The sequence below is a fragment of the Lacerta agilis genome, chromosome 8 (genome assembly GCF_009819535.1).
Source record: "Lacerta agilis isolate rLacAgi1 chromosome 8, rLacAgi1.pri, whole genome shotgun sequence".
Lineage (NCBI taxonomy): Eukaryota > Metazoa > Chordata > Lepidosauria > Squamata > Lacertidae > Lacerta > Lacerta agilis.
Window position 1 is genome coordinate 7298764 of NC_046319.1, and position 25951 is coordinate 7324714.

At 46.9% G+C, this 25951-nt stretch overlaps 1 protein-coding gene across 2 annotated transcripts in view; it reads left to right on the forward strand.

Annotated features, from left to right (window-relative positions):
* Window positions 1-588: 588 nt before the first annotated feature.
* The window catches only part of SH2B3 (SH2B adaptor protein 3), a 72492-nt gene continuing 47129 nt past the window's right edge, over window positions 589-25951 (forward strand). Inside the window, exons 1-2 of one of the 2 annotated variants that reach the window (XM_033159256.1) lie at window positions 589-698; window positions 13420-14202. In XM_033159256.1, the coding sequence (XP_033015147.1) occupies window positions 13429-14202 (774 nt within the window). In that variant the 5' untranslated portion in view covers window positions 589-698; window positions 13420-13428. Of the gene's footprint in view, window positions 699-11155; window positions 11286-13419; window positions 14203-25951 lie in introns of those variants that run through there. The other variant, XM_033159257.1, reaches the window with a different exon arrangement.

Consider the following 25951-nt stretch of genomic DNA (forward strand, 5'->3'; position numbering starts at 1 on the left):
ACTTGAACCCGGAGCCTTGTGTAGGCAGAGAGCAGCCCTTTTCCCCCTACGGAGATGGCGAGCGGGGGCGCGTGGGGAGCCCTGTGACCTCTCCAGCTCCTATGCGCTCTCGGCGCTTTCTCCTCCGCCCCTGCGCGCCGTTTCCTGGCGAGGCGAAGAGCCGCCTCCGAGGGTGGGAAAGATGCGGGGCGGCGGAGCGGCGGCGGCTCGGCGGCCCTCCCGCTTACACAACCCTGGCCGCCTTCCGCTGTCGAGGACCGAAACTCGGCGCTAGAAAGTTTCCCTCCGCGCCCGGGCGCTTCTCGTTCCCTCCTGCTTCTTCCCCGGGTCGGCGAGCGCGCCAGAGCGCCAACTTCTCCCTCCGACGACGACGCGCCCCGAGGAGCCTCCGCCGTCAGAGCGCGCGGCCCGCCCGGCTCTCCCGCGGCCCCCGAGGGGCGGCGGCTCCTCCTTCCTTCCCGGACCCGGGCTGACTTTTACATAACCGCCCGAAAAAGGCGTCGCCAGCGCCGCCCGGGCGCCTCGAGGGGGCGAGCCGAGCCTGGTCCCTTCGCCGCCGCCTTCTCTCTCTCTCTTTCTCCTTCTCGACGAGGCGGACTCTCCTTGCTGCTGCTGCCGCCCCGGCGAGGGCTGTGGGCGGACGGGCGCCGGGCAGGGCGCACCATGGGCCACAGGACGAGCGCCGGCTTCTCCTACAGGTAAGGGGACCCCCCTCCCATTTTCTGCCGCTCCCCCTTTCTCTTCCCTCGGAGCAGACCGCTCACCTAGCGCGCCTCTGCTCCGGGAAATACTTCGAGTTTGGGTTTATTTTTGCTTGAGGTCTATCTCTCTCTCTCTCTCCCCACCCCCCCCCCAAATAAAAAAGGGCATCTTCGTATATTTTGTTCAAAGTTGCTTGCTCGGGGACAAAACACGAGCCCGCCCCCCCCCCCAAAACAACTGGGTTTTCCCCCTGTGCTGTAGTACAAAAAAAGAGTGCTGCTGAGCATGGACAGAGTGCCTATTCCTTAGCACTGAGGAGCTGTTAGCTCAGGATAGGAAGGGGTGGGCAGGCTGAGCTGAGCACCCTCAGTGCCGTTTTAGCCAGCAGGCAGCATGGAAATTAGTCATGATGGGAAAGCTGCCCCTGTTGGATTTCTGACCGCTGGGTGTAGATGTGAAGTGCAGGATTTCTGCAACTACTTTTCGCTGCCCTCCTGCATACGTTGGCTGTGATCTGCCATCTTACCTCCCTCAGTGCTTATTATTGTTATCATTAGTGTAGGAGCATTTATTACCCCCCTCCCCAATCCACCCCAATATTTTGAATTTTGGGGTGGTTACAGCAATTGGAACATTTCGTTTCACTTTTAATTTGTATACTGCCTTTCTGCGTCGCTATGCCCAAGGCAGTTTACAACAACAAAATATACAACCAAGAACACACACCTTATAATAAAGGTCGTAATAAAACAAAACTTTAAAGTATTAAACGAAGTAATAGTCAATAATCTATTGGGATATAATGGCACGCAATAAAATTAACTCTCGAAAAACATCAGCAAATGATAAACAGAAATTCACTCTTAATAATAATTACCAAATCATGATCTATAAGAATAACTGCAAGTATCACAAGGCATAACAGTTTGAAGGAATTTTAAATCCCAGAAATAAGGTGGGTTCTAGAAATAACACGGTCCACTGTCCCTCAGACCTTGTGGGGGGCCGGACTATATTTTTTTTTGGGGGGGGGGAATATGAATGAATTCCTATGCCCCACAAATAACCCCAGAGATGCATTTTAAACAAAAGGACCCCTTCTACTCATGTAAAAACACGCTGATTCCCAGACCATCCATGGGCCGGATTGAGAAGGCGATTGGGCCTGATCCGGCCCCCGGGCCTTAGGTTGCCTACCCCTGCTGTACAATGAAGTTGCCAGATAGGTGCATCTCTGTGGGGAGGGAGCCCCACAGTTTAGGGGCTGCCACGGGGAATGCCCTCTCCCCCTGGGCCACCCAGCAACCCTGAGGGCCACCCAGCAACCCTCTTCTGAGGGAGATGGAACTACCCAAAAGGGTGGTTGATCTTGGTACCTTAGAGGGTCTGTACTCCGTAGGGAAGGAGATGGTCTTTCAGGTGTTTGGGGCCTGAGTCATTTAAACACCAATGTGAGCACCTTGAATTGGGCCAGGAAACGAACCCGCAATCAGTGCAGCTATTTTACAAGGAGAGTTATATGAGATGGGAAAGCGAACCAGCCAGGAATCTGGCCGCTGCATTTTGGACCAATTGAATGTATGATCATGAACCTGCCACCCCTATTTTTTTTAATAAAATATATATATTAAATTTTCGATTTTAACAATCTGATCAAACCACATCATATATTCCAAATTACACATATTATTCAATAATCAAACAGACCAAATATTATGCCAAATTATAAAAAAATAATAATATTGGGGGGGACTTCACCATGCTCCGATGTCTGATCATCTCATAATCATTCCCGATAGTTCCCATAAGTCATTCTGGTGTTAATCCTCATTATTTTCCGCAGCCTCTGAGTAGTTCCGGCAAGCGAGGTAGCTCAAAACAGTGTGGTTTTTGTGTCCAAGATTCCCCTCCGTAGGTTCTCAGCATCTCTTCACAGACCGATGTTTCTGCCAAATCAGTCCAAAAATCTTCCCACTGCATGCAGGTGCCCAGTCCGTTCGGTCCGGATAAAATCCCATCAGGGCATCCGCCCAATACTTTTTCCCAGACCAGTTGTCATTCAAACATTAGCCTTTCCAGGGAAGGGTTTTAATTGAAAATACAAACATGAAATAGTGAAGACTATGTAATTTGATTCAACAAGGTGGTCGGCACTTGAACCTGCCACCCCTAAGTGTGTGTGTGTGTTTTCTCTCTCCCTGCTGCCTGGCATGGGGTGGGCTGTGCTGCTGCTTTGGGGGTTGCCGGTTTGTGCCAGGGAACCTCTGCCTTTTTGATTAACCAGCTAAAATAGACCGAACACAGACATGGAGACACTTTCCTCCCTTTTCTCTCCATGCCTGGAAAATCTTTTGTCTGCTAGATTTCTGCATGTGTAAAAAGGTGAAAAGTTGGCAACTCTTAACTGCATGTGTGGCAGGAGAGAGAGAGAAATCTTACAGGTGTGCAGTCTTGATAGTTGTGAAGAACTGAGATGCGAGGTGGGGGGTGGAACAACGCACATTTGGACAGAAGCAGTATTTTTAAAAGTCAGGCTATATAAATGGACAGAATAAATAAATACAACCAATACAGATGCACCCAGTAGCTGCAATTTCAGCAAAGGTAAAGCTAAAGGTACACCCCACCATTAGGTCCAGATTCTGGGGTTGTGGCGCTCATCTCACTTTATTGGCCGAGGGAGCCAGCATACAGCTTCCGGGTCATGTGGCCAGCATGACTAAGCCACTTCTGGTGAACCAGAGCAGCGCACGGAAACGCTGTTTACCTTCCCGCCGGAGTGGTACCTATTTATCTACTTGCACCTTGATGTGCTTTCAAACTGCTAGGTTGGCAGGAGCAGGGACCGAGCAACGGGAGCTCACCCCGTCGCGGGGATTCGAACCGCCTGCCTTCAGATCGGCAAGCCCTAAGCTCTGTGGTTTAGACCACAGCGCCACCCACGTCCCTTCAGCAAAGTTAGAGACTCTCAAATGGGTGTTCCCATTTCCTTCATGTCGCCCCCCTCCCCACTGGGGCTTCGGTCCTAGACACAATCACAAACACACACACACCCCCCTTCAAGTCTTCCCTGCCCCACTGCCAAATAAGGTTGCAGCAACCCTTCCTCTTCAATGACTAGAAACTTTTTTAAAAAACAAAAAAACCCCACAAACTAAATTAAAGCTGAGAATGTCAGGCTTCTCTTTTCTATATGCAATTCTAATTTCTGTGCTTTTGTGGAATTAGTCCAGCCGTTAGTTTGCATTTGACTCATCTTTGAAAAACAAAAACAAAAGAGTGCATATTTCCTATGTCTCCTCTTCAATCCACAGAGAGATTCTTGAAAGTTTGTGTTCTGAGTGTATGTGGAAAAAGAAGATTTGGTTGGTGCGATCCTTTGGCTTTTGCTAGGCTGCCCTGGTGCAAAAGAGGGCCAGTGGCCTTGCTATGCCTTTCAGGGCTCCAGGACAGAGAATGAATTTATCTTCCCCCACCCCACCCCACAATAAGCTGCATGTACTGAAATTCTCCAGCCACAGGTGGACAAATCTGTCAACTTTGATTTCCAACCGTTCTTGTTTTTTGTTGTTGCGATTTTTCTCTTTAGAAGCTGTCGTGAAAATTCACCAGCCGTTTATTGCGAATCGTTCCTAAATAACCAACATTTTAAAATGTAATTTCGCCCCGCCTTAGCATAATGCATTTTAGTGTTATTTCATGGCCATGGATAGTGTTAGGCAATCTTCCCCTTAATATATATATATAAATTTGGCCGGAGAACTGAACCACAAAATTCTGAGAAGTGCAGATTTTGAAGGATAACTGTGTTTTCTGGTTCAGGGCGATCCAAATTAGGCCGGCTGACACAAATCCCTCCCCCAATATCACTATTCCTCTTACACCCTTGTTAAGGCTTTTGTAAGTCACATTGTGGCCCTCTACAACCTAACAAACACAATGTGCTTTTAACTGTATGTTTTAGATCAGGGTCAGCAAAGTCTTTCAGCGAGGGTCCTGTCCACTGTCCCTCAGACCTTGTGGGGGGCCGGACTATATTTGGAAGGAAAAAAATGAACGAATTCCTATGCCCCACAAATAACCCAGAGATGCATTTTAAATAAAAGGACACATTCTACTCATGTAAAAACACGCTGATTCCTGGACCGTCCATGGGCCGGATTGAGAAGGCGATTGGGCCGGATCTGGCCCCCGGGCCTTAGTTTGCCTACCCATGGTTTCGATCTAAGAGGCAACAATCTGCAAGGCCCTTTTGGAGAATAGTCTGCTAGTTCAGAGCCGGTGAGCCACATCATTATATATATTTAGGTGTCTTCTAGAAACCAGATTACAGTGGTACCTCGGGTTACAAACGCCTCAGGTTACAGACGCTTCAGGTTACAGACTCTGCTAACCCAGAAATAGTACCTCGGGTTAAGAACTTTGCTTCAGGATGAGAATGGAAATAGTGCGGCGGCAGCGGGAGGCCCCATTAGCTAAAGTGGTACCTCAGGTTAAGGACAGTTTCAGGTTAAGAATGGACCTCCAGAACGAATTTAAGTTCTTAACCCGAGGTACCACTGTAATTAAGAGTAAGGGTTTGATGGTTATTTTGCTGAAATGATATACAGTATCTTCTGTGGGCATGTAAACACCCACCCACCCCCAAGTTTAACTTGTATTTTAGTTTTCTGGATCACTTGCTAGAATCTGTAGCTCCTTAGGAACATGAGAATCGGTGATGAAACCACTGGTCCATCTAGCTCAGTATTGTCCACACTGACTGGCAGCAGCTCTCCAAGGTTTCAGGCAGGAGACGTTCCCAGCCCTACCTAGTGATACCACAGATTGAACCTGGGAGCTTCTGCGCGCAAAGAGGGTTCTCTGCTGCTGAGCTCAGGCTGTAAGTTTTGCAGTCCTTGTGGCTGTGAAGAAAGAGAAGAATTAAATCGGAAGGTGGAACCGTTACACTTGGCGGTCAGTGAATCTGGCTCTTAATAGTGGTCGTAGTAACAGTCACAAAGCTGTTCATTTAACCTCTTCATTATTCTCAGATCTTTGGCCACATTGACTCATCTCACTCTGTTCCCGCCATTGACATTTGTAAGCTCCTGGAGGGCAGGGACTTTTTCTTTTAATTTGCCATTAATTTAGGGCCTAAGATATAGGGAGTGTTATTCATTTTTTTCCATGCATCCACCCTGTGAGGCAGGTTAGGGCTGGAAGGCAATTTTCTGGAGCATTGTGGCTGAGTAGGGAGTAGGGATTTGAACCCGAGCCCTTGTGGCCCTAGACCATGGATAGGCAAACTAAGGCCCGTGGGCCGTATGCGGCCCAATCACCTTCTCAATCCGGCCCGCGGACAGTCCTGGAATCAGCGTGTTTTTACATGAGTAGAGTATGTGCTTTTATTTAAAATACATATCTGGGTTATTTGTGGGGCATAGGAATTCGTTCATTATTATTTTTCAAAATATAGTCTGCCCCCCCCCACAAGGTCTGAGGGACAGTGGACCGGCTCCCTGCTGAAAAAGTTTGCTGACCCCTGTACTGTACCTAGACCAGGCATCCCCAAACTCTAGCTGTTTTGGGACTACAACTCCCATCATCCCTAGCTAACAGTACCAGTGGTCAGGGATGATGGGAACTGTAGTCCCAAAACAGCTGAAGGGCCAAGTTTGGGGATGCCTGACCAAGACCAACACTTTAACCACTTAACACCGCGTTACACCAGCTTTGACCGTGCTCTGTGAGAAATTACACTTCTGAATAAGCAAAAAGTGGATCTGAAGCTTCATTAGACCACTGAAGTTAGGATTTCTGCCCCATGTTGGAGCACTTATTCCCCCCCCCCGCCCCACAATATTCATATTGAGATAACGCCACCTGTACAGGTGACTGGCCTCTACAGGTGCCAAGGGATTGCAGCAACCTGAGGCCAGGATTAGCTGTCAAGGAAACTGGAGAAAAGGCCTTGAATGCTCCTACGGAGGGAGGGAGGTGCAAGGGTGCAGGCAGGGAGAAAGGAGAAATGCTTTGAAACAGTCTGACGCCCCCCCAGGCTGGGACTGATGGGAGCAGTTGTCCAAACCAACTGCCCCCCAGCCTGTTCCCAGAAAGCAGCGTCTCATTATAGAGCCAGAAGCCACAGTGTAAGGAGGTGTGCGTGAATCTGAATTTATGGTATGGTTAAACCACAGAGCCTAGGGCTTGCCGATCAGAAGGTTGGCAGTTCGAATCCCCGTGATGGGGTGAGCTCCCGTTGTTCGGTCCCTGCTCCTGCCAACCAGAGCAGCGCACGGAAACGCCGTTTACCTTCCCGCCGGAGCGGTACCTATTTATCTACTTGCACTTTGACGTGCTTTTGAACTGCTAGGTGGGCAGGAGCTGGGACCGAGCAACGGGAGCTCACCCCGTCGCGGGGATTCGAACCACCGACCTTCTGATCGGCAAGCCCTAGCCTAGGCTCTGTGGTTTAGACCACAGCGCCACCCACATCCCAGTACACACTCGTAAGAACAGTGTCTCTTGGGCTAAGCTGGCCCCTACCATTAAGCCAAGTGAGGCAGCTGCCTCGGGTAGCTGATTTGGGGTATTCCCAAAAGGCGGCAAATTATTAGTTACCCAATTTATTACCAGCTGGGGCTGATGGGAGCTGTGGTCAATAGACCCCCCCTTCAATTATATTAGCCTCATCTCCTTGTAAAGCCCCCTGAGCTAAGGGCTACCATTGCATCTCGCAGCACAGCAGAAATGTTGGTGGCTTTGAAATAACCATTACAACTCATAGCTACAGACAGCCTTGCCCTCCATGAATTGTGGAATATATCAAGTGAATCGTCTCCTACTGTTCTCTCTGCCTGCTGGAAAAGTCACTGTAGGCAGAGCCGTGGGTGGGGTGGGGTGGGGTGGGGGAGGCCAGGATGGGACTGGGTGTGTCTCCCTCTGGGATTATGCATTCCAGATCGTTGGTATTTGGTTTCAAACTTCATACGTGGGTGGGGATTGTGATGCATAAATGCCAATAAATTATGGGGGGGGGGAGGGCAATGCTAGAACTCATTCATTTACCTCAGGGGGTCAGCAACCTTTTTCAGCCATGGGCCGGTCCACCTCAGACCATGTGGTGGGCCAGACAGACAATATTGGGGTGGGGAGTGGGGAGGATGAACGAATTCCTATGCCCCACAAATAACCCAGAGATGCATTTTAAATAAAAGGACATATTCTACTCATGTAAAAACACCAGGCAGGCCCCCCCCCCCCACAAATAACCCAGAGATGCATTTTAAATAAAAGCATACATTCTACTCATGTAAAAACACCAGGCAGGCCCCCCAACAAATAACCCAGAGATGCATTTTAAATAAAAGCACATATTCTACTCATGTAAAAACACCAGGCAGGCCCCCCAACAAATAACCCAGAGATACACTTTAAATAAAAGGGACACATTCTTCTCATGTAAAAACACACTGATTCCCGGGCCAGATTGAGAAGGCAATTGGGCCTGCATCCGGCCCACAGGCCTTAGGTTGCCTACCCCTGATTTACCTTGTGCTTGTTGCTGGTTTATTTATGACTCAACACTTTTAAACTTTAAAAAAATGTTTTTATTATTATTGACTAGGTTTGTGGGTAAAAAGAGTGGTCTTTGGATAATCTCTGCAGTTGGGTTTGTGATTTTGGTTGTTTGAAATGGGCCTTCCCCCCACCCAACACACTTTCCCCCCTCATTCTGGTCATATGAGAGCAGAGCTGACTGGGTTTCTCAAAGGCTTATTTGTCTGGGACGTCCTCAGTGGGTTGCAGGTTAAAATGAAAGATAGTCTCCCTCCTTCTCCACCCATCCCCCTGGGAGCTGATGCCATATCTGGATAACATCCAGGAGGATCATCTGTGAGGGATTTGCCTCGGCCTTTTTGAAGTTTCAGAGCCTCTTGTTGTGACTTGCTGGTATCATATGCCGGGAAGATGAAGGATGGATACAGAGGGCCGTTTCTCGCAATTCCGGAGGGCTGTAAAAAGTTCAGAGCCAGGCTTCCTGTGTCCAAGTCCAATATGCTAACCATGACAGCTAAATGGAACCTCCATAACCCAAGGCAATGTACCTCTGACTATCAAATGCTGAGAAGAAACAGCAAGGGGAGGGGTTTGGAAGGCTGCTTGGTGCTACCCAAATTAACAGGCCAATGTTAAAAATGTTAAAAACTTTGTCGAATGCCTGCAGATTGAGAGACTTCCAAAAATAGTTTGCAAACCGGAGCAGTTACTTCCAGGTTTGCGGCGTTCGGGAGCCAAAACGTTTGAGAACTAACCTGTTCGAAAACCAAGATATGACTGTAATGACGAATGATTCTTTTTTGTAGTAATGAGGGGCCTTTTATGAAAATGTGTGTGTGCATGGACGCAAGCACACTTTGCACTTTGGAGAAAACTTTCACAATGCCCTCTCGTGAACTTCCATGATACACCTTTCTCCACTTTTCCTTGCAGGGTCGGCGTTTATTTTTACAACCTGTTGGCCGAAAGCCATCTATGTGTGCGAGCGACAGAATCCTGGAGGTGGTTGTTTGCAGTGCCCAGAATGGCTGCATTCTGGGGATGGGTTGGTGCTTCTCAGAAGTTTGTTTGTTGGCGGTTCTCCGAGTAGATCAGGAACGGTGGGCATCTTGTGTTTCAAGTTCGGTGCTCAGCCAGAGGAGGGTTGGGGAGCTGGGTGTGTCACAGGCACACACAGAGCAATGGCAACACACAGCAGGCCTGGCTAGTGTGCGCTTTGTGGCTTCCCAGCACCGTCCACACAATGCCAAGATGCTGTCTGCGGAAAGGGATCCCTCAGCGTGGAAACAAGGGAGGCAGCCAGCCAATTTCTTTCCTTCTGTGCGCTCCTCTTCTGTCTGGCTTTCTTTTCTGCTTCTGCTTATCTTCCTCCTTTCTCTCTCACCTTTCTTCTGCCGTTGCTCTTTCAAAATCCCTTTCTCTCTCCCAAAGATTGTTGCGTTGCTGCAGATGCAACCCATTATTCTAGGTCAGACAGACCTCACGATCCTATTGCAGCTTGAACATCTCCCACTGAATACCAGGGAGCTACCGAATATCTTCCTATATACATTAAAATGTAATGCTGTCGTCGCACAGCCCACATCGAAGGATTTCAAATTGCACGGGGCAAGAAGCGGAGGCTCTAGGGGGAATTTAATGAGAGGGAAATAGAAGGGCGGTTCGCGAGGAAAACAGGCAACCGTACAGCTGTACAGTGTGTGTGTGTTTGTGTGTGTGTGTGTGTGTGTGTGTGTGTGTGTTGTATATATGTTGGCTGTTTCATGCACTCTGGTGTTGCCTCTGTGTGCCAAGGCAGGAGTTCTCATGCCCCAGAGCTTCAGACCTCCCTGCTCTTCAGAATCATGAAATATGCTGCCCCCTGCCTCCATCTGTGCGGCGCGTCAACTTCCCCAGTCTAAAAAGGAGGAGAAGTTGGGAGTGGACTTCCTCCTATAGTGCTTGCTAGAAAAAGCCATTGTGTGGTTGTTTTTTTTTAATTTTATTCGGCCGGCAGAAGGGGGAACCTTCCAAGCGGTTCTATTTCGGTGTTGCGCGGCTGCCGTCGGCGCACGTCCACGCCGTCCTTCTTAGTGCGTGACCGGGACCTCTGCGCACACAAGTGGAGTGGGGGGGGGGCTCCACTTTTGCGCCCGGAGCTTCCCTTCCCAAATGGGTGGGCCTCCCCCTCCAGCCAGCACGCCCACAGGTGCCAGTCTGCCACCTGCAAGGTAACGGTGCACATCTCGTGTCGATTTGGGTGTGTGTGTGTGTCCTTCCTTTACTTTCTCTGCTGCGCTGGAGTGCAGGGAAAGCCCCTTCCTGAAAGTGCGCTTGGTGTTTTGCAATTTTTGGCTGTGTCCCTAAGAGGGGGGCGGATTCCACCCGGCTATTTTCAGTGTGCGTGTGCTGAAGGCACGAGCCTGTTGTGAAGACAATCCTGTCTTTAAAAGAGGAGTTTCTACAAAGCTGCCGTATCCAGGTGCGCTGATACGTAGTTGTCCGATGGGAAGGAAAATCCAAAAATGGCACCTCTCCTTTGGAAGGGAGGACCAGTTGTTGTTGGGTTTTTTGCAGGTATTGTGGTGCTTGGGGGTTTCTCTTGTTCAACTATGATCGCTGGGTCCCACCCACCCACCCACGCTCTCTCCCCTACCCCCACCCGTTACCCAGTGACCACTGGAAAGCTTGAGGTGAAGCACGAGGCCTGGTGTGTGGAAGTGAGAGCAGCTGCTGAGTCATGGACAGGCTGGTCTCGCTGATAGACCCAGCAGGCGGGGGCCCGGCTGGGGGGCAAGAGCTCAGGCGCCCGACCAGCAGCGGAGCACGTTTGCGTGCCTTTCTGGGTTCTGGATCCGGAGCAGATTGGAGGCTTCTGGCGTTGGCTTCCAAAGTTCTGCCGGCTCTTCTGAGCTGGGTGGCCTGCCCCACCTAGGGGTTCGGCCGCCCAGAATCGTGGTGGCGTGGTATCCGTGAGGGTCCTCTCAGCCACGTGGTGCCCTTGCTTCTTCCTTGCGTTCCTTCCGACCAAGGGCATGTGAAGTCTCTGCGCCACCAGCAGCGTAAGGAAGAATCCTCCCCATCCTGCTATCTCCTTCGCTCCAACTCCCGGCCTGCTGCAGCTAACTCTCTCCTCGCTTCGCCCATTATCGTGACCCCTGCTTCTCAGACCGCTCCCTGCTATGTCTTCCTGTTCCCCACTCCGACCCCTGGGATGTCTTGCCACTCAGGCCTGCCCTTGACACATGCCAGACCCCGACGCCTTTCCTCTTCCCGGGCGAGCTCCCAAAACGTCGCACGGGCTCAGCGTTTTGCGACTGACCCTTTCCCCCCCTCGGAAACTGTGAAATGTTCCCCGCCGATCTGAAATCGCAACCGACGCAGCCGCCGGGTGCTCAACGCAGCAGCCCATTGCGAGTGTGTGATTGTTAAAGAAAGCTTTGCAATCTGGGCAAGCTGTGAATCAGAAGCGGGGAACCTTTTTTTCAGCCTCTTGGGGAAAGTGGGGAGTGTCGGGGAGGGGCCCCCTGTCTGTCAGTGGTGGATGGAGCTAGATTCAAAAGTGGGCATAGCTGCTTCTGCAGCGGGCAGAATGCTGTCGTTTATAAGACTTGGGTTGTGATCGTTATTATTTAAAGGACCCTCTCTCTCTGCCAGCAAACTTTCCTCGAGAGGCGTTCCCCCGTCAGTTTGCCTTTTAATTGCAAGCATGGGTTTTCTCGAGGAAGTCTCGAGCCTGCCTGCGAAGAAAGGCTGCCCATGTGCTGCTGGCTGGGGCGAGCAATGAACATGCTTCCTGCTTGGAGTGGCGTGCGCTGCAATGATAAAAAACACTTTTGCAGGATGGAGAGAGGGGCTGGCTGGGAGGGCGTCAGGCTCTAGAGCCAAGCGGGCTGCGAAATCCCATGCCTTTGGGGGAGCGCCGGACTTCCTTGCACAAACCTGAGAGGCTTGGGCCAGGGCCGGCCCTAACGTTAGGTAGAGACAAGGTTGCCGGCCTCAGGCAGCAGGTGCTTAGGGGCTGCGAATGAGGTGCTGGAGGGACAGAGGGGTGCTTATATGCCTCACAGCATGCCTGCCCCGCTAAGCTAGCCTGGTACCCTCAGGTGCACTGCACTGCACGACACCATCCCATTGCAAAGTGTGGAACTAAGACCACACTCACAACATTCATTCAAAGCGCTATGATACCACGGTAAACAGTGACGGTTTCAGTTACAGGTATCTGAAACTGAAGAAGTGTGCATGCACACGAAAGCTCATACCAAGAACAAACTTAGTTGGTCTTTAAGGTGCTACTGGAAGGATTTTTTTTTTATTTTGTTCAGTCACGGTTTCACTTTCAGAGTTCAGGGACGCATCCCAGACAGGTAGAAGCACTCAAGGAGAATGCAAACCAGGACTACAAGCGGGTGTTGCTTGGGGAGAAGTCCTGAGGGTCAGATCCAGAGGCTTGCAGGGCCACCTGTGGTCCCTGTGTGCAAGGTCCCCCACCCTTCCTGTATGGGTTGTGGAGCAGATACTTCAAAACGTAGCATGTCTATTCCTTTTCCTTGGAAGAACCTGGTCTGTGTGCAAAACCGGGGGGTGGGGGTGGGGTGGGGTGGTCAGGGGGCTGCTCTGATGTGGAGTCTGATAGCCAGGAACAACCTTCCCCTACAGATGGTCAGGAATCTGTATTGCAGTTTTTAAGGCTATACATTTACAACCATATGCATTTATTGCATTTTAATTTATTGCTGTGTTGTCTCTTCCCTAACCCTCTCCTCATAAGAACCCTGCGAGGTAGGTCAAGCTGAGCCGTAGCAACTGAAGGTTGCCCATGAGCTGACCTAGGAACCTGGATCTCTCCAAATCCTAACCAGACAAACCGTTCTGCTCAATTTCACTGTCCGAATGAGAGGTTTTGGGTTGAAAATGTCCTTGAAAGTTAATGCAGGGGTGTTCTTGTTCTTGGGGGACGCAAGAAACCAACCAGCTTGCTTTTTGTAACCACTTTTGAGTTTCCTTTCTTCTTCTTTTTGCAGTCGGACAGTGTATAAATCTTATAAAATAATTGGAAACTAAATAAATTGACCCGTATAGTCAGAACCCACAGTGTCTATGAATTCAAGTCCATTGTTGCTCCTTTGTGGCATTATTACTACTTTTGCAATTTATTCCTATTTTGGTTGTGTTCTCGTTTTTCCCCCGCAGTGCACCCAAATGTTTCCGGCCCCTGTGATGAACGGGCTCCCTGCCCCGCCAGGTGACCCCGCGCAGCCCGGCGGCTGGAATGAGTTTTGCGAGCACCACGCCATCTCCACCGCCAGAGAGCTGGCCCGCAAGTACCTCCTGTTTGTCAGCGAGAACCCCCAGCATGAAGTCCTGGCGGCCGAGAACTTCTCCCTCCAGTTCGCCGACCTTTTCCAGCAGTACTTCCGCAACGAGGTGAAGGACGGCTTCGCCACGAACCGGTTCCGCATCCTCCCCTTCAGCAGGGTGCGGGATTACCGGGAGACCGGCCGGAAGCAGGCGGGGGGCTCCCTCGGGGGTGTCGTGGCCAAAGCCGAAGTGGGGCTGGCCGACCAGGCCGCCAGGGGCCCCGAGGCCCACCCCCGAGGCCTGCCCAAGGCCTGGAGCTCTGAGGAGCTTGCAGGAACGGCTTCCCTGTTGGCCGCGAGGAGACCCTTTTCCCTGGACCGCCTGAGGAGGAGTTGGCGCAGCTTTTTCCGCAGGAGGTCCTTGGAGCCGGCCCCCGGAGGAGGGGAGATACTGGACTCGGTTTCGAAGCCTGGCCTTGCCCGGAAGTTCTTCCCGTGGGCCCTTTCGCAAGACCCATCTTCTCAGATTCGGAAAGAGGGCACTCTGAAATACTGGATGGTGACCGAGGCTACAATGGACAGCGGGGCTTGCTGGCAGAGGTGCCGGCTGGTTTTGCGGAGAGCGGCGGCTTTGGACAACGGCGATTACATCCTGGAGGTGTTTGATCCCCCCAAGGTGAGTGAAGGGAGCCGCTCCCGGAGGCCTGTCTCTCTCTGTCTCAGTGGCTTGTTGCGGCGCTGGTTCCCTTGGGGAAGCTGTTTGCTGTCCTGAAGCACGAATGTGCCTTGTTTCCAGTAAGCAGAATTTGTCTCTTCCTGCATTCTCATTCATCCTCATGGCAAGAACCATTTTGCCCCAGAGACTTTGTTTGATTCAGGGAAGGAAAAGACGACTCCTTCCTACGGTGCACAATTATATTTCCAGAGTCCTACTGCTAGTAAGAGGGCAAAGGGTTGCTTTAGATCAGGGCACAGGCAAACTCCGGCTCCAACATGGGGCAGAAATCCTAACTTCAGTGGTCTAATGAAGCTTCAGCTCCACTTTTTGCTTATTCAGAAGTGTAATTTCTCACAGAGCACGGCCAAAGCTGGTGTAACGCGGTGTTAAGTGGTTAAAGTGTTGGTCTTGGTCAGGCATCCCCAAACTTGGCCTTCCAGCTGTTTTGGGACTACAATTCCCATCATCCCTGACCGCTGGTCCTGTTAGCTAGGGATGATGGGAGTTGTAGTCCCAAACATCTGGAGGGCCGGAGTTTGCCTATGCCTGCTTTAGATGACTGTGCGCTTAGAGAAATTCACAGGGAAGGAGAAACTTATCAGAAGCCAGGGCCATTGTCAAGGCTTGGCATGGTGAGGTATCTGTCCAGATGGTTTGTTGTCGTGTTGGCACTTTGCGTGTGGGAAAGGAGACCCATTTTTTTGTGAATCTTCTACTAGAACGGGGTTGTTATTGTTGTCGATGATGTTTTCTTGACTGGTGAGAAGGACCTGGTTAAACGGTGCTTGCCCTAGTGAAAGCAGTGATCATCATCTTCCCAAGGGAGGTGGGTTTACTGAAAGTGAAACTGAGTTGGGGATGTGGGTGGGGAGCTTAGATGTGGGGTAGACATCGCCTCCCCCAACAGGCCCTTTTTTCAGTTGTGCATTCATGGTGGTTTTGAGGGTGTAAAATGCAATTCCGCTTTCGGTGCAGTTTTGCAACTGCAAGGAAGTTTTGGGGGGTGCTCTGTTTTTAATTTTAAAAAAACCATCAAGGGGGTGGAGTGACTCCCCTATAAAGAAAGGTTGCAGCCTTGGAGACGTTTTAGTTTCGAGAAAAGGCAAAAAAGAGCCGCCACTACAGAGGTTTATGGAGAAAACGGGCCGAGAAAAGTTTTCATCCTCGTAACGCAGGAATTTGTTGACATCCGGTGAAGCCGTATGTTGGAGGAGCCGGATAAAAGGAATTTGTAACTTACACAGGCCACAGTTGTTGTTGTTTATAAATGTTTTTATTTATTTTCAAAATTGCAAAAAAAGCATAAAGATCAACATAATGTAATATCTGGTTTGGCAAACATACAATCCTGGTAATGGATGCTAGAATCAGAGTCCATCAGCTTATTCCAAACGTTATCCCACATCCTTCCATGTGTGTTTGATGGTTTTCTTCCATCATCTTCGTCTTTTATAGCCTGTGAATGGCAACCAGGAGCTACAGAGTGATAAACGACCACATTTTCCTTGTGCTGCTCATATGTCAGTTTTTCTGCCGATGCTACCATACAGAATCGAGTACAGCCGTACCTTGGTTTTCAAACAGCTTATTTTTTTTTTTTTATAAGATTTTATTATTTTCTATTAAGACAAAGGGAAAACATAACATAAACAACAACATTCACAATATAAGAATACAAAATACAATACAAAAACACAACACAAAAACATAATCAAACAATCACAATAAAAGAAAACATATACATACCTTTAAACTAACACTTATCCTCTTACTTTTCTTGTTACTAACTTCTCTATTTTGAGGGACTTCCCCCATTCCCTCCACTGTCTTCAAAATCATATATATCTTCAAGGTAGCTTTGTATCTTGTTCTATTCACATTAGCTCAATTTCTAATACACTTTACTTTGCTTAATCACATCTTAACTTTAACTCCAAATCTTAACACAATTCCTAACAATTAAGTTTTTCACGCAAAAATATCTTACCAACAATTTTATCTAACATATGTCTACTGAAGCCGCTATTCTATTTAATTCTGCTCAGATATTCAATTTTACTGTTTTAACTAAATAATCCTTAAATTTCTTCCAATCCCTTGACACCTTCTCCTCCCTCTGGTCCCGGATTCTGGCGGTCAGCTCTGCGAGTTCCATATATTCCATCATCTTCATCTGCCATTCTTCCACCGTTGGTATCTCTTCTCCTTTCCATGTTCTTGCCAATAATATTCTAGCTGCTGTTGTGGCATACATAAAAAACACTCTATCCTGACTGGGTATCTCTTCATTGGTCATGCTCAGAAGAAATGCCTCTGGTTTCTTACAAAAGGTAACTTTCATTACCTTCTTGAGCTCATTATAAATCTTATCCCAGAAAGCATTTACCGCTGGGCACAGCCACCACATATGATAAAAGGTACCTTTCGCATGTTTACATTTCCAACATACATCTGACATTTTGGTATTCATCTTAGCAATCTTAACTGGTGTCAAATACCATCTGTAAACCATTTTCATTATGTTTTCTCTTAAACTATGACAAGCAGTAAATTTGATACCTTTCTGCCACAATCTCTCCCAGTCATCCATCATAATATTATGTCCTACATCTTTCGCCCAATCTATCATTGACGATTTAACCAGTTCATCTTTCGTATGCCACTCTAGCAAAAGATTATACATTTTGGAAAGGTTCTTAAAGTTCGATTCTATCAGTTCTGTTTCCAGTTTTGATTTTTCTACTTGAAAACCAACTTTTTTGTCCATTTTGAATGTTTCATATACCTGATGATAATGCAGCCAGTCGGGGACCTGACTTTTCACTTGATCGTAGCTTTTTAGCTTGAAAGAGTCCCCTTCCTGCTGCAATATGTCCATATATCTTAACCAATTTGCAGACATGTTCGGTCTCTTATAGGCCTTGGCCTCCACTGGAGAGATCCATCTAGGGGTCTTTCTCTCTAACAAGTCTTTATATCTAGACCAAACCTGGTATAAGGATTTTCTAACTATATGAGACTTAAAAGTTCTGTGGATCTTAGCCTTGTCGTACCAAAGGTATGCATGCCAACCGAACATATTATCATACCCTTCCAAGTCCAATACATCAACATTTTCTAGTTTGAACCAGTCCTTTAACCAGCAAAAGGCCGCTGCTTCGAAGTAGAGTCTTAAGTCCGGCAGGGCAAAGCCACCTCTCTCTTTAGAGTCCGTTAAAATCTTAAACTTAATTCTTGGCTTTTTGCCCTGCCATATGAACTTTGATAAGTCCTTTTGCCATTTCTTAAAACAATCCAATTTGTCCAGAATTGGTATGGCTTGGAATAAAAACAGCATCCTTGGTAGGACATTCATTTTTATCACGGCAATTCTTCCCATTAACGACAATTTCAATCTTGTCCATATTTCCATGTCTTTCTTTATTTCCATCCACAGTTTTTCGTAGTTGTCCTTATACAGGTTCAGATTCTTGGTTGTGAGGTTGATACCTAGATATTTTACTGTTTTAACAAAATTGAGGCCAGTGCTTTCCTGTATTCTTTGAATTTGTTCTGCACTCATATTTTTTCCTAAAACTTTGGTTTTCTGCTTGTTTAACTTGAAACCAGCTACAAGTCCGAATTGTTCGATTATTCCCAAAGCTCTGGGGACACTGCTTTCCGGTTCTTGCAGGGATAACATCAAATCGTCTGCGAAGGCGCGTAGTTTGTATTCCTTCTCTCCCACACGAATTCCTTTTATCTGTTTATCCTTTCGTATCATATTTAGGAGGACTTCCAGGACCGTAATGAAAAGTAAAGGGGAGATAGGGCACCCTTGTCTTGTTCCCTTTTCAACTTCAAACTCCTCCGATATCACACTGTTTACTATTACTTTAGCTCTTTGCTCTGTATAGATGGCATTGATGCCATTCAAAAATTTTTGACCAACTCCCATCCTTTCCAAATTCTTTTTCATGAATGTCCAAGAGACTTTATCAAATGCTTTCTCTGCATCAACAAACAATAGTGCCGCATCTGTATTTATGTTTCTCTCCAGTTTTTCTAAAATGTCCACAATAATTCTCGTATTATTACTAATTTGTCTTCCTGGCAGGAAACCTGCTTGGTCTCTATGTATATAGTCTTTCAACACTCTTTTCAATCTTGTAGCCAATATATTTGCAAAGATTTTATAATCCACATTCAAAAGGGATATTGGGCGATAATTTTTCATTTGAGTCTTATCGGTATCTGGTTTTGGAATCAGTGTGATAAAGGCTTCCTTCCACGTCTCTGGTGCCCTATCTCCTTCTAGTATCTTGTTGCATACTTCTCTTAGTGGCTGCGATAGCCAGTCTTTCAATGTCTTATAATATTTTGCTGTTAAACCATCCGGTCCTGGAGCCTTCCCCAATTGCATGTTGTTTATCGCATCTTCTATCTCCTGTGTCGTTATTGGGTGGTTGAGAGTAACTAGTTTTTCCTCTGGGACCTTTTGCAATCCATTCTTTTCCAGAAATCGGTCAATTTCTACTTCATCTATCTTCTCCTCCTTGTACAGTTGCTTGTAAAATCTTTGAAAACACCATCTGATTTCCTCAGGTTTCTCCACGTTTTTTCCGTTTACTACCAAGGTATTGATGACATTTGCCTTTTGTCTTTTCTTCAATTGCCAAGCTAGTAATTTTCCACATTTATTAGCCGATTCAAATGTTCTTTGCTTCATCATTTTCACTTTCCATTCGATGTCCTGATTCATTATGTTGGCATATTGAGATTGCAAGTATTTAATTTCTTTTTGGATTTTGACACATCTGGGATGTCCTCTTAGTTCTTTTTCCTTTTCTTTGATTGATTTCAACAATCTCTCCATCTCTACATTTTGTTGTCTCTTCTTTTTTGCTTTTTCACTAATGAGAAATCCTCTCATTACAGCTTTACTTGCATCCCAAGCAATTCTTTTCTCCACTTCGGAGCTCCAATTTATCTGAAAATATTCTTTCATCTTTTTCGCCGCTCTTTCCACTAGCTTGGTGTCTCCCATCAAAGCGTCATCCATTCTCCATCTAAAAGAGTCCTTGGAAATCATTTTTAAATTTAACTGTACAGGGTTGTGGTCTGAAAGAGTTTTAGGGCCAATTTCTGCCTTTTGTATTTTTGGAGCCAATTCATTCGATATCCAAATGTAATCTATCCTCGACCATGACTGCTGAGGTTCGCTAAAGTATGTTGCCTCTGTATCTGTGGGATTTTTTAATCTCCAAGAGTCCACCAAATTCAAATTATCCACCATTTCGAAAAAAGTCTTTGGGAGTTTCCCATCATTCGTTAATTTGGTTCTTTGAGATCTATCCATTAATGTGGAAACTGCACCATTAAAGTCTCCAAGGCAAACTAATTTGTAATCCAAATAGTCCAACAGCAGATCATGTATTTTCTTATAAAAAATTGACTTTCCATCATTTGGTGCATAAAGTCCCAGGATCAAGAATTTTTCGCCTTGTATGTTAATTTCAATTGCGATGTATCTCCCTTCTTCATCTTTAAAAAGCTGTCTTGGGCTATATTTCTCCTTTACGTATATCACTACTCCTCTCTTCTTGGCCTTGTCCGATGATATAAACTCTTGGCCTAATTTTTTATTCTGTAGTAATCTTCGATGACGTCGGGCTATGTGGGTTTCCTGTAAGCATATTATATCCAAATTCTTCTTTTCTATGCTATAAAACACTCTGCGTCTCTTTGGTCTCTGATTCAATCCCCGGACATTCCATGTCATTAACTTGAGCGCCATTTTCCTTTCTCTAGCCTTCTCCTCCAGTTGCTTCTCCTATCTTGTCTTCCTCTGGGTCCTTGCCTGGACTGGGTAGGCTTGGTGGTGGTCCCGGCGGTGGAGGAAATACCTCTGGAAACCTGTAGAATTGTGCTGGGTCGAGTGGTGTGCCTTTAAATTGTTCCAGGTGCTTGTCCAAAAACTTCTGCTTCTCCGCCAGGGACCTTATTCTTATCTTTTTTCCTTCAAACGTAAATGCCAGGCCTTCTGGAAATTCCCAACTGAAGGGGATTTTCCTTTTTCTAAGCTCAGTTGTCAAATCGTTGTAGGGAACTCTTTTGTCAAGGAAAAATCTGGGGATGTCCTTATAAAAAATTACTTTATTCTGCTCCACCACCAGGTTGTTTCTATAATGCAAGTCCAGAAAGTAGTCTCTGTCGTGTCGATCGTGTAGCACAATCAAACAGTCACTGACTGTTTTACTGCTTTTCTTTCCTCTGGAGCCTCTTGGACCAAATCTGAAGGCCTTCACTATGCGTGCTGAGACGTTGATTTCTTCTATCTCCCAAAATCCTGAGAATAACTTCACTATGTAGTCTTTTAGGTTTTCCCCTTCCAGTTCTGGAAGATTTCTTAGGCGGATGTTGCCCTCTCTTTGATGAAGTTGCAGAAACGCGAGGGACTCTTCAACAGACCTCTGTCGTGATCCAATACTCTCTATCTGTTCCAAATCTAAATTATCCAATTTTTCCTCTACCTTTTTTATTTTTTCCTTGACCACTTTAATTTCCTCTGAGTCCTTTTTCAAGGTAGTCACCTCTTGCCCAATCCTATTGATCTCTTCTCTGTTCTTCCTTACGTTCTCCTCAATTTGTCCAATGGATTTTTCTAGGGTCTGCGTAGAATTTTTAATGTCAGCTTTTATATCAGCTTGTAATTTTTCTATTGCTGAATTCACTGCTGTATTTCCTGATGAAACTTGATCTTGTGTTTGCTTCAACCCGTCAGTCACGCTTTTCAATCCTGCTGCAATTTCTGCAACACTAACAACTAATTTCTCCATTTGTTCCTGTAGAGTTAGGGAAACAGAGCCTTTTCTTTTTTCAGAGCCAGTTCCTTTTGATCTAAGTTCCATTCCTTGTGGGCTCTGTAACTGTAATCTCAAGGTCACTCCAGTTTCTGTAGTAACAATCTCAGACATTCACAGCAGAAGGCCAACAGTCCCAAAAGTAAACACCAGGTGGCCAGCAGCTCAGTCCTGAGAACAAAGAGGCTGCTGAGCCAGGAGCCCACACCAGTCCCGAAAATCCAATTTTTAGGCAAAGAGTTTTAATTTTCCAAAATATAAGTTCCTTAAAGCCAAGAAGGGTCCATTTTCATGTAGCCCAAGTCAGTCACAGTTCCTAACTTGCAGTGTTACCACCAAAGTCCACAAAGTAACTTGTATCTGGTTACAAAGAAATCAAAATGTCTCCACTGGTAAACAGTCCCTGAAACACCAACAAAGGAAAAAAAAATGGCAACAATATATCACAGCCCGCTACTGACCCGGAATCCTAGTCCAGAGGGTGAGGGGCGTCTTCTTTTGCCATATCAACTGTTTTTAAGTCTTTAAACATCCTTTAAACAACTTTTAATCAACTTTTAAAAAGTTCGCAAAACTTTTCCGTTAGTCGCGGCTTTGATCTTTTAGCGCTACCAAGCTCGCGCAAACAGTTTAAAGGGAACAGGCTTCCTTTTGCAGTTCCTCTGTAAGCAGTGCTCTTAAAACTTGTAAAAATAATCCAATTCTTTAACTTACAGAGTTTCTTTGGAGATTTCTATGCAGGAAGTGCCGGGTGCTCGAATCTGGCGGGGTCGCTGCTTTGATCCTCCGCAGGCAGACGCTTCTTCAGTCCCGTGCCGGCGCTCCGCTCGCCCGATTTACCCCCTTACGAGGGTCAATCGGGAACGGAGACGGCACGTCTGGGACCCACGAAGCTCAGGTCCACGGGACGCTCTTCCCGTGGCTTTAAGGGACCCGTGGCGCAGGCACGGAAGTCCCTAAAGCCTGGCGGAGGACGGAGCCGTCGGACTCCCGTCCGCCATTGACCGGCACCTAACCGGAAGTCCCTCAAACAGCTTACTCCTTGAACGTTTCGGCTCCCGAACGCCACAAACCCGGAAGTGACTGTTCCGGTTTGTGAACTATTTTTAGAAGCTGAACGTTCTGACGGGGCTTCCGCAGCTTCTGATTGGCTGCAGGAGCTTCCTGCAGCCAATCAGAAGCCGCACTTTGGTTTCTGTATTTTTTTTTTAAAAAATAAGAATTTATTGGATTTTCATAATAAAAATACACAAAATACAAATACATACACTACACAGACTACACAAAATACACACAAACAAAACAGTTATTTACTCATCCTTATCTTCTTTATAATCCTAAACTTGGGACTTCCTCACATTCTCTCTTTCGTGTTCATTTCTAATCTTCTTTAGTAACTTTGTAACATTGTAAAATCTACTTTCTTACATCTAATCTTAATCTTACAATTATAATCAACATATCTTAAATCTTAAATCTTATTCTTGTCAACATATCTTAAATCTTACTCTTATCAAATAAAAGATCAGATTCCAGATCTCCACTTCTTTTATACTCTCTTCATTTAACTTTGTTATGCTGTGGCCTATATTTCTCCTGATTCCAATTTCATTCATATATATATAACACATCTTAACAAATACCTAAATATTTCTTCCATTCTCATAGTCCGTTTTCCCTCTGGTGTCGGAGTACCGTGGTCAGCCTTTATAATATCCCCATTAATCCAAACTTTATCCCACCCCCTCCTGTCCATCATCACCCTTCCCTTTGCCTTTCCCATCCCCCAACAGTCTCTCCCCCAACATCCCCCCCCCCAGTCCAGGTTCTTCTTCTTCTATTATATCCTTCATGTTCAGTTTTACTTCTTTTCCTTCTATTATTTCCTTCAGTTGTAGCTTCCTCTTTTTGGTTTCTGAACGTTTGGTTTCTGAACAGATTCCGTTCGACTTCCAAAGTACGACTGTATACCAAGATTCACTATTTACACCCGTTGCCAGTTTCCAGAACCTAGCAACTTCCAACCGCACTGCAGGGTAGCAGAAGGGGCATTTATGGGCGAATCTCTTGCCAGGATTTCCCCGTGTCCCTAGCAGCACCAGCACAGGGGATGCAGAGATGGGCACACAGGTAGCTTGGCCGTATTTCATTAAAGACTTACACGAGGGTGGTCCAATGCATGGCCCTCTGCAACATATAATCCCTTCTCCCAACCCTTGTGCTGCCTTCCCAAAGTAAATGAGGCGCTGGGCTTTAAGAAGGAGGCATGAGGGCTCTGACAAGGCCCTGGAGGTTCTCATGATTCCTTCCCCAAGCTTAGTCAGTGTTTCCCAGCTTTGCGAAGGAGGTCGGAGGGCTCGAGGACCCAGCGAAAACCTCATGCCTCCTTCCCAAACCCCAACACTTGGTATGAAAAGTTGGGCAGTTGGACCGCCCTGCTTTAGACCAACACGCCAGCACATGGTTAAACCGTGGAACTCTCTCCCACAAGAGGCAGTGATGGGCCACCGATTTGCATGACATTTCAAAGAGGGCTGGACAAATTCATGGAGGAGAAGGCTGTGCCCTGATAACCTATGCTCTGTATCCATAGTCAGAGGCAGCAGTGCTTCTGAATACCAGTTGCTGGAAGTCACAGGAGGGGAGACGCTTGCTGTGGTGCAAGGACCCTGCTTGTGGGCTTCTCATTGGGGCATTTGGTTGTCCACTGTGATGCTGGACTAGATGGGACATTTGCCCGATCTGGCAGCCTCTTCCTATGTTCTTAAGCACAAGAGAGCAGGTCCCTGTCCCAAAAGAGCTTACAGTGGCGCTGTGGTCTAAACCACTGAGCCTCTTGGGCTTGCCGATCCCCGCGACGGGGTGAGCTCCCGTTGCTCGGTCCCAGCTCCTGCCAACCTAGCAGTTCGAAAGCACGCAGTGCAAGTAGATAAATAGGTACCGCTCCGGCGGGAAGGTAAACGGCGTTTCCGTGCGCTGTTCTGGTTTCGCCAGAAGAGGCTTAGTCATGCTGGCCACATGACCCGGAAAAACTGCCTGCGGAGAAACGCCGGCTCCCTTGGCCTCTAAAGCGAGATGAGCACCGCAACCCCAGAGTCGTCCGCAACTGGACTAGACCATCAGGATTAGGTCAGCAGCAGTTTAGGATTTTTATCAGTCGCTGCCACCACCCCTCTGCCCTGGTCCACATGTGAGCATTTTTTCTCCATTCACTTGGACTGAGGGACCTTGGGTTGTGGAGGCCATGGCCGGCCCAGAACTGCAGACCACGCCATTTAATCTCCCTCTGATTCAGTTCACATTGATTCCAAAACGACTTGCAAACCAAAAGGCAACTATCCTTTGAAATTCATCCTTGCCCCAATGTTAGTTCTCCACCTAACTAATGTTTTGTTGTTCAGTCGTGTCCGACTCTTCGTGACCCCATGGACCAGAGCACGCCAGGCACCCCATCCTCCACTGCCTCCCGCAGTTTGGCCAAACTCATGTTAGTAGCTTCGAGAACACTGTCCAACCATCTCATCCTCTGTTGTCCCCTTCTCCTTGTGCCCTCCATCTTTCCCAACATCAGGGTCTTTTCCAGGGAGTCTTCTCTTCTCATGAGGTGGCCAAAGTACTGGAGCCTCAACTTCAGGATCTGTCCTTCCAGTGAGCACTCAGGGCTGATTTCTTTGAGAATGGATAGGTTTGATCTTCTTGCAGTCCATGGGACTCTCAAGAGTCTCCTCCAGCACCATAATTCCAAAGCATCAATTCTTCGGCGATCAGCCTTCTTGATGGTCCATCTCTCACTTCCGTACATTACTACTGGGAAAACCATAGCTTTAACTATACGAACTAATGTTTACAAAAATGCTTATCTTAGGGGGGGAATGTAAAGTATTTTTTTTAAACAATTCATGCATTTGTGAAAATAACATGCAGAAATTTGTCATATTTGGGGAAAGTGCTTGCAAAAATGTGTACGTTCATCAAAACGGAAAACTTTTCTGTTCTGTCAGGCCTATGAAGGCAATTAGGAATTCATCTTTCCACAATATCTGATTTCTGATTCTAACTTTTTAAATGTGGTTTTTATTGCACGGTTCTGTGTACAGTTGTTGTGAACCGCTTTGATATTTTCTTTATAAATTAGCTAGATATAAGTATCTTTGCAAACAAACAAATGATGCGTCCCTTGGGAGAAACTTGCACCAAAATGCGTATTGGTTTTCATGATGATTCTAAGATAAACAAATCGCAGAATTGCCGCAGAAATGTGGAGAACTGACCATAAGAGCTGTTTGACAGTGGAACGGACTCTCTTGGGAGGTTGTGGACTCCCCTTCCTTGGAGGTTTTTAAAGCAGAGGTTGGATAGCCATCTGTCATGGATGCTTTAGCTTAGATTCCTGCATTGCAGGGGGTTGGACCAGGGGCGTAGCGAGGGGGGCGGGCCGCCCCGGGTTCCATAATGGAGGGGGTGACAAATTAGCAAGAAAATTTTTTTTTTTGCATTTTTTTTTTTGGGGGGGGGGAAATGCCTGCTCCGAAGGTCTTATCTTACTATACTATGGATTATATAGCTATATATGAAATATCATGCATATTGGTTAATATCTTGACCCTCCCCACCAAAATAGCTGTTCACTTGCCTGTTTTCCTATGTCATGAAGGCTGAAATTTCAGTTCAGAGAACACTTACTGTTCCCAACCCTAACCCTGTGGAAAGCCATCTAATTAGACTTTGAGAGGTTTTTAGGAGGTAATTTAATTATTGTTTGATTTTATACCAATGTTATGTATCTGGTGTTAACCACCCTGAGCCCGACTTTGGCCGGGGAGGGCGGGATATAAATAAAAGTTTATTATTATTATTACTTATTA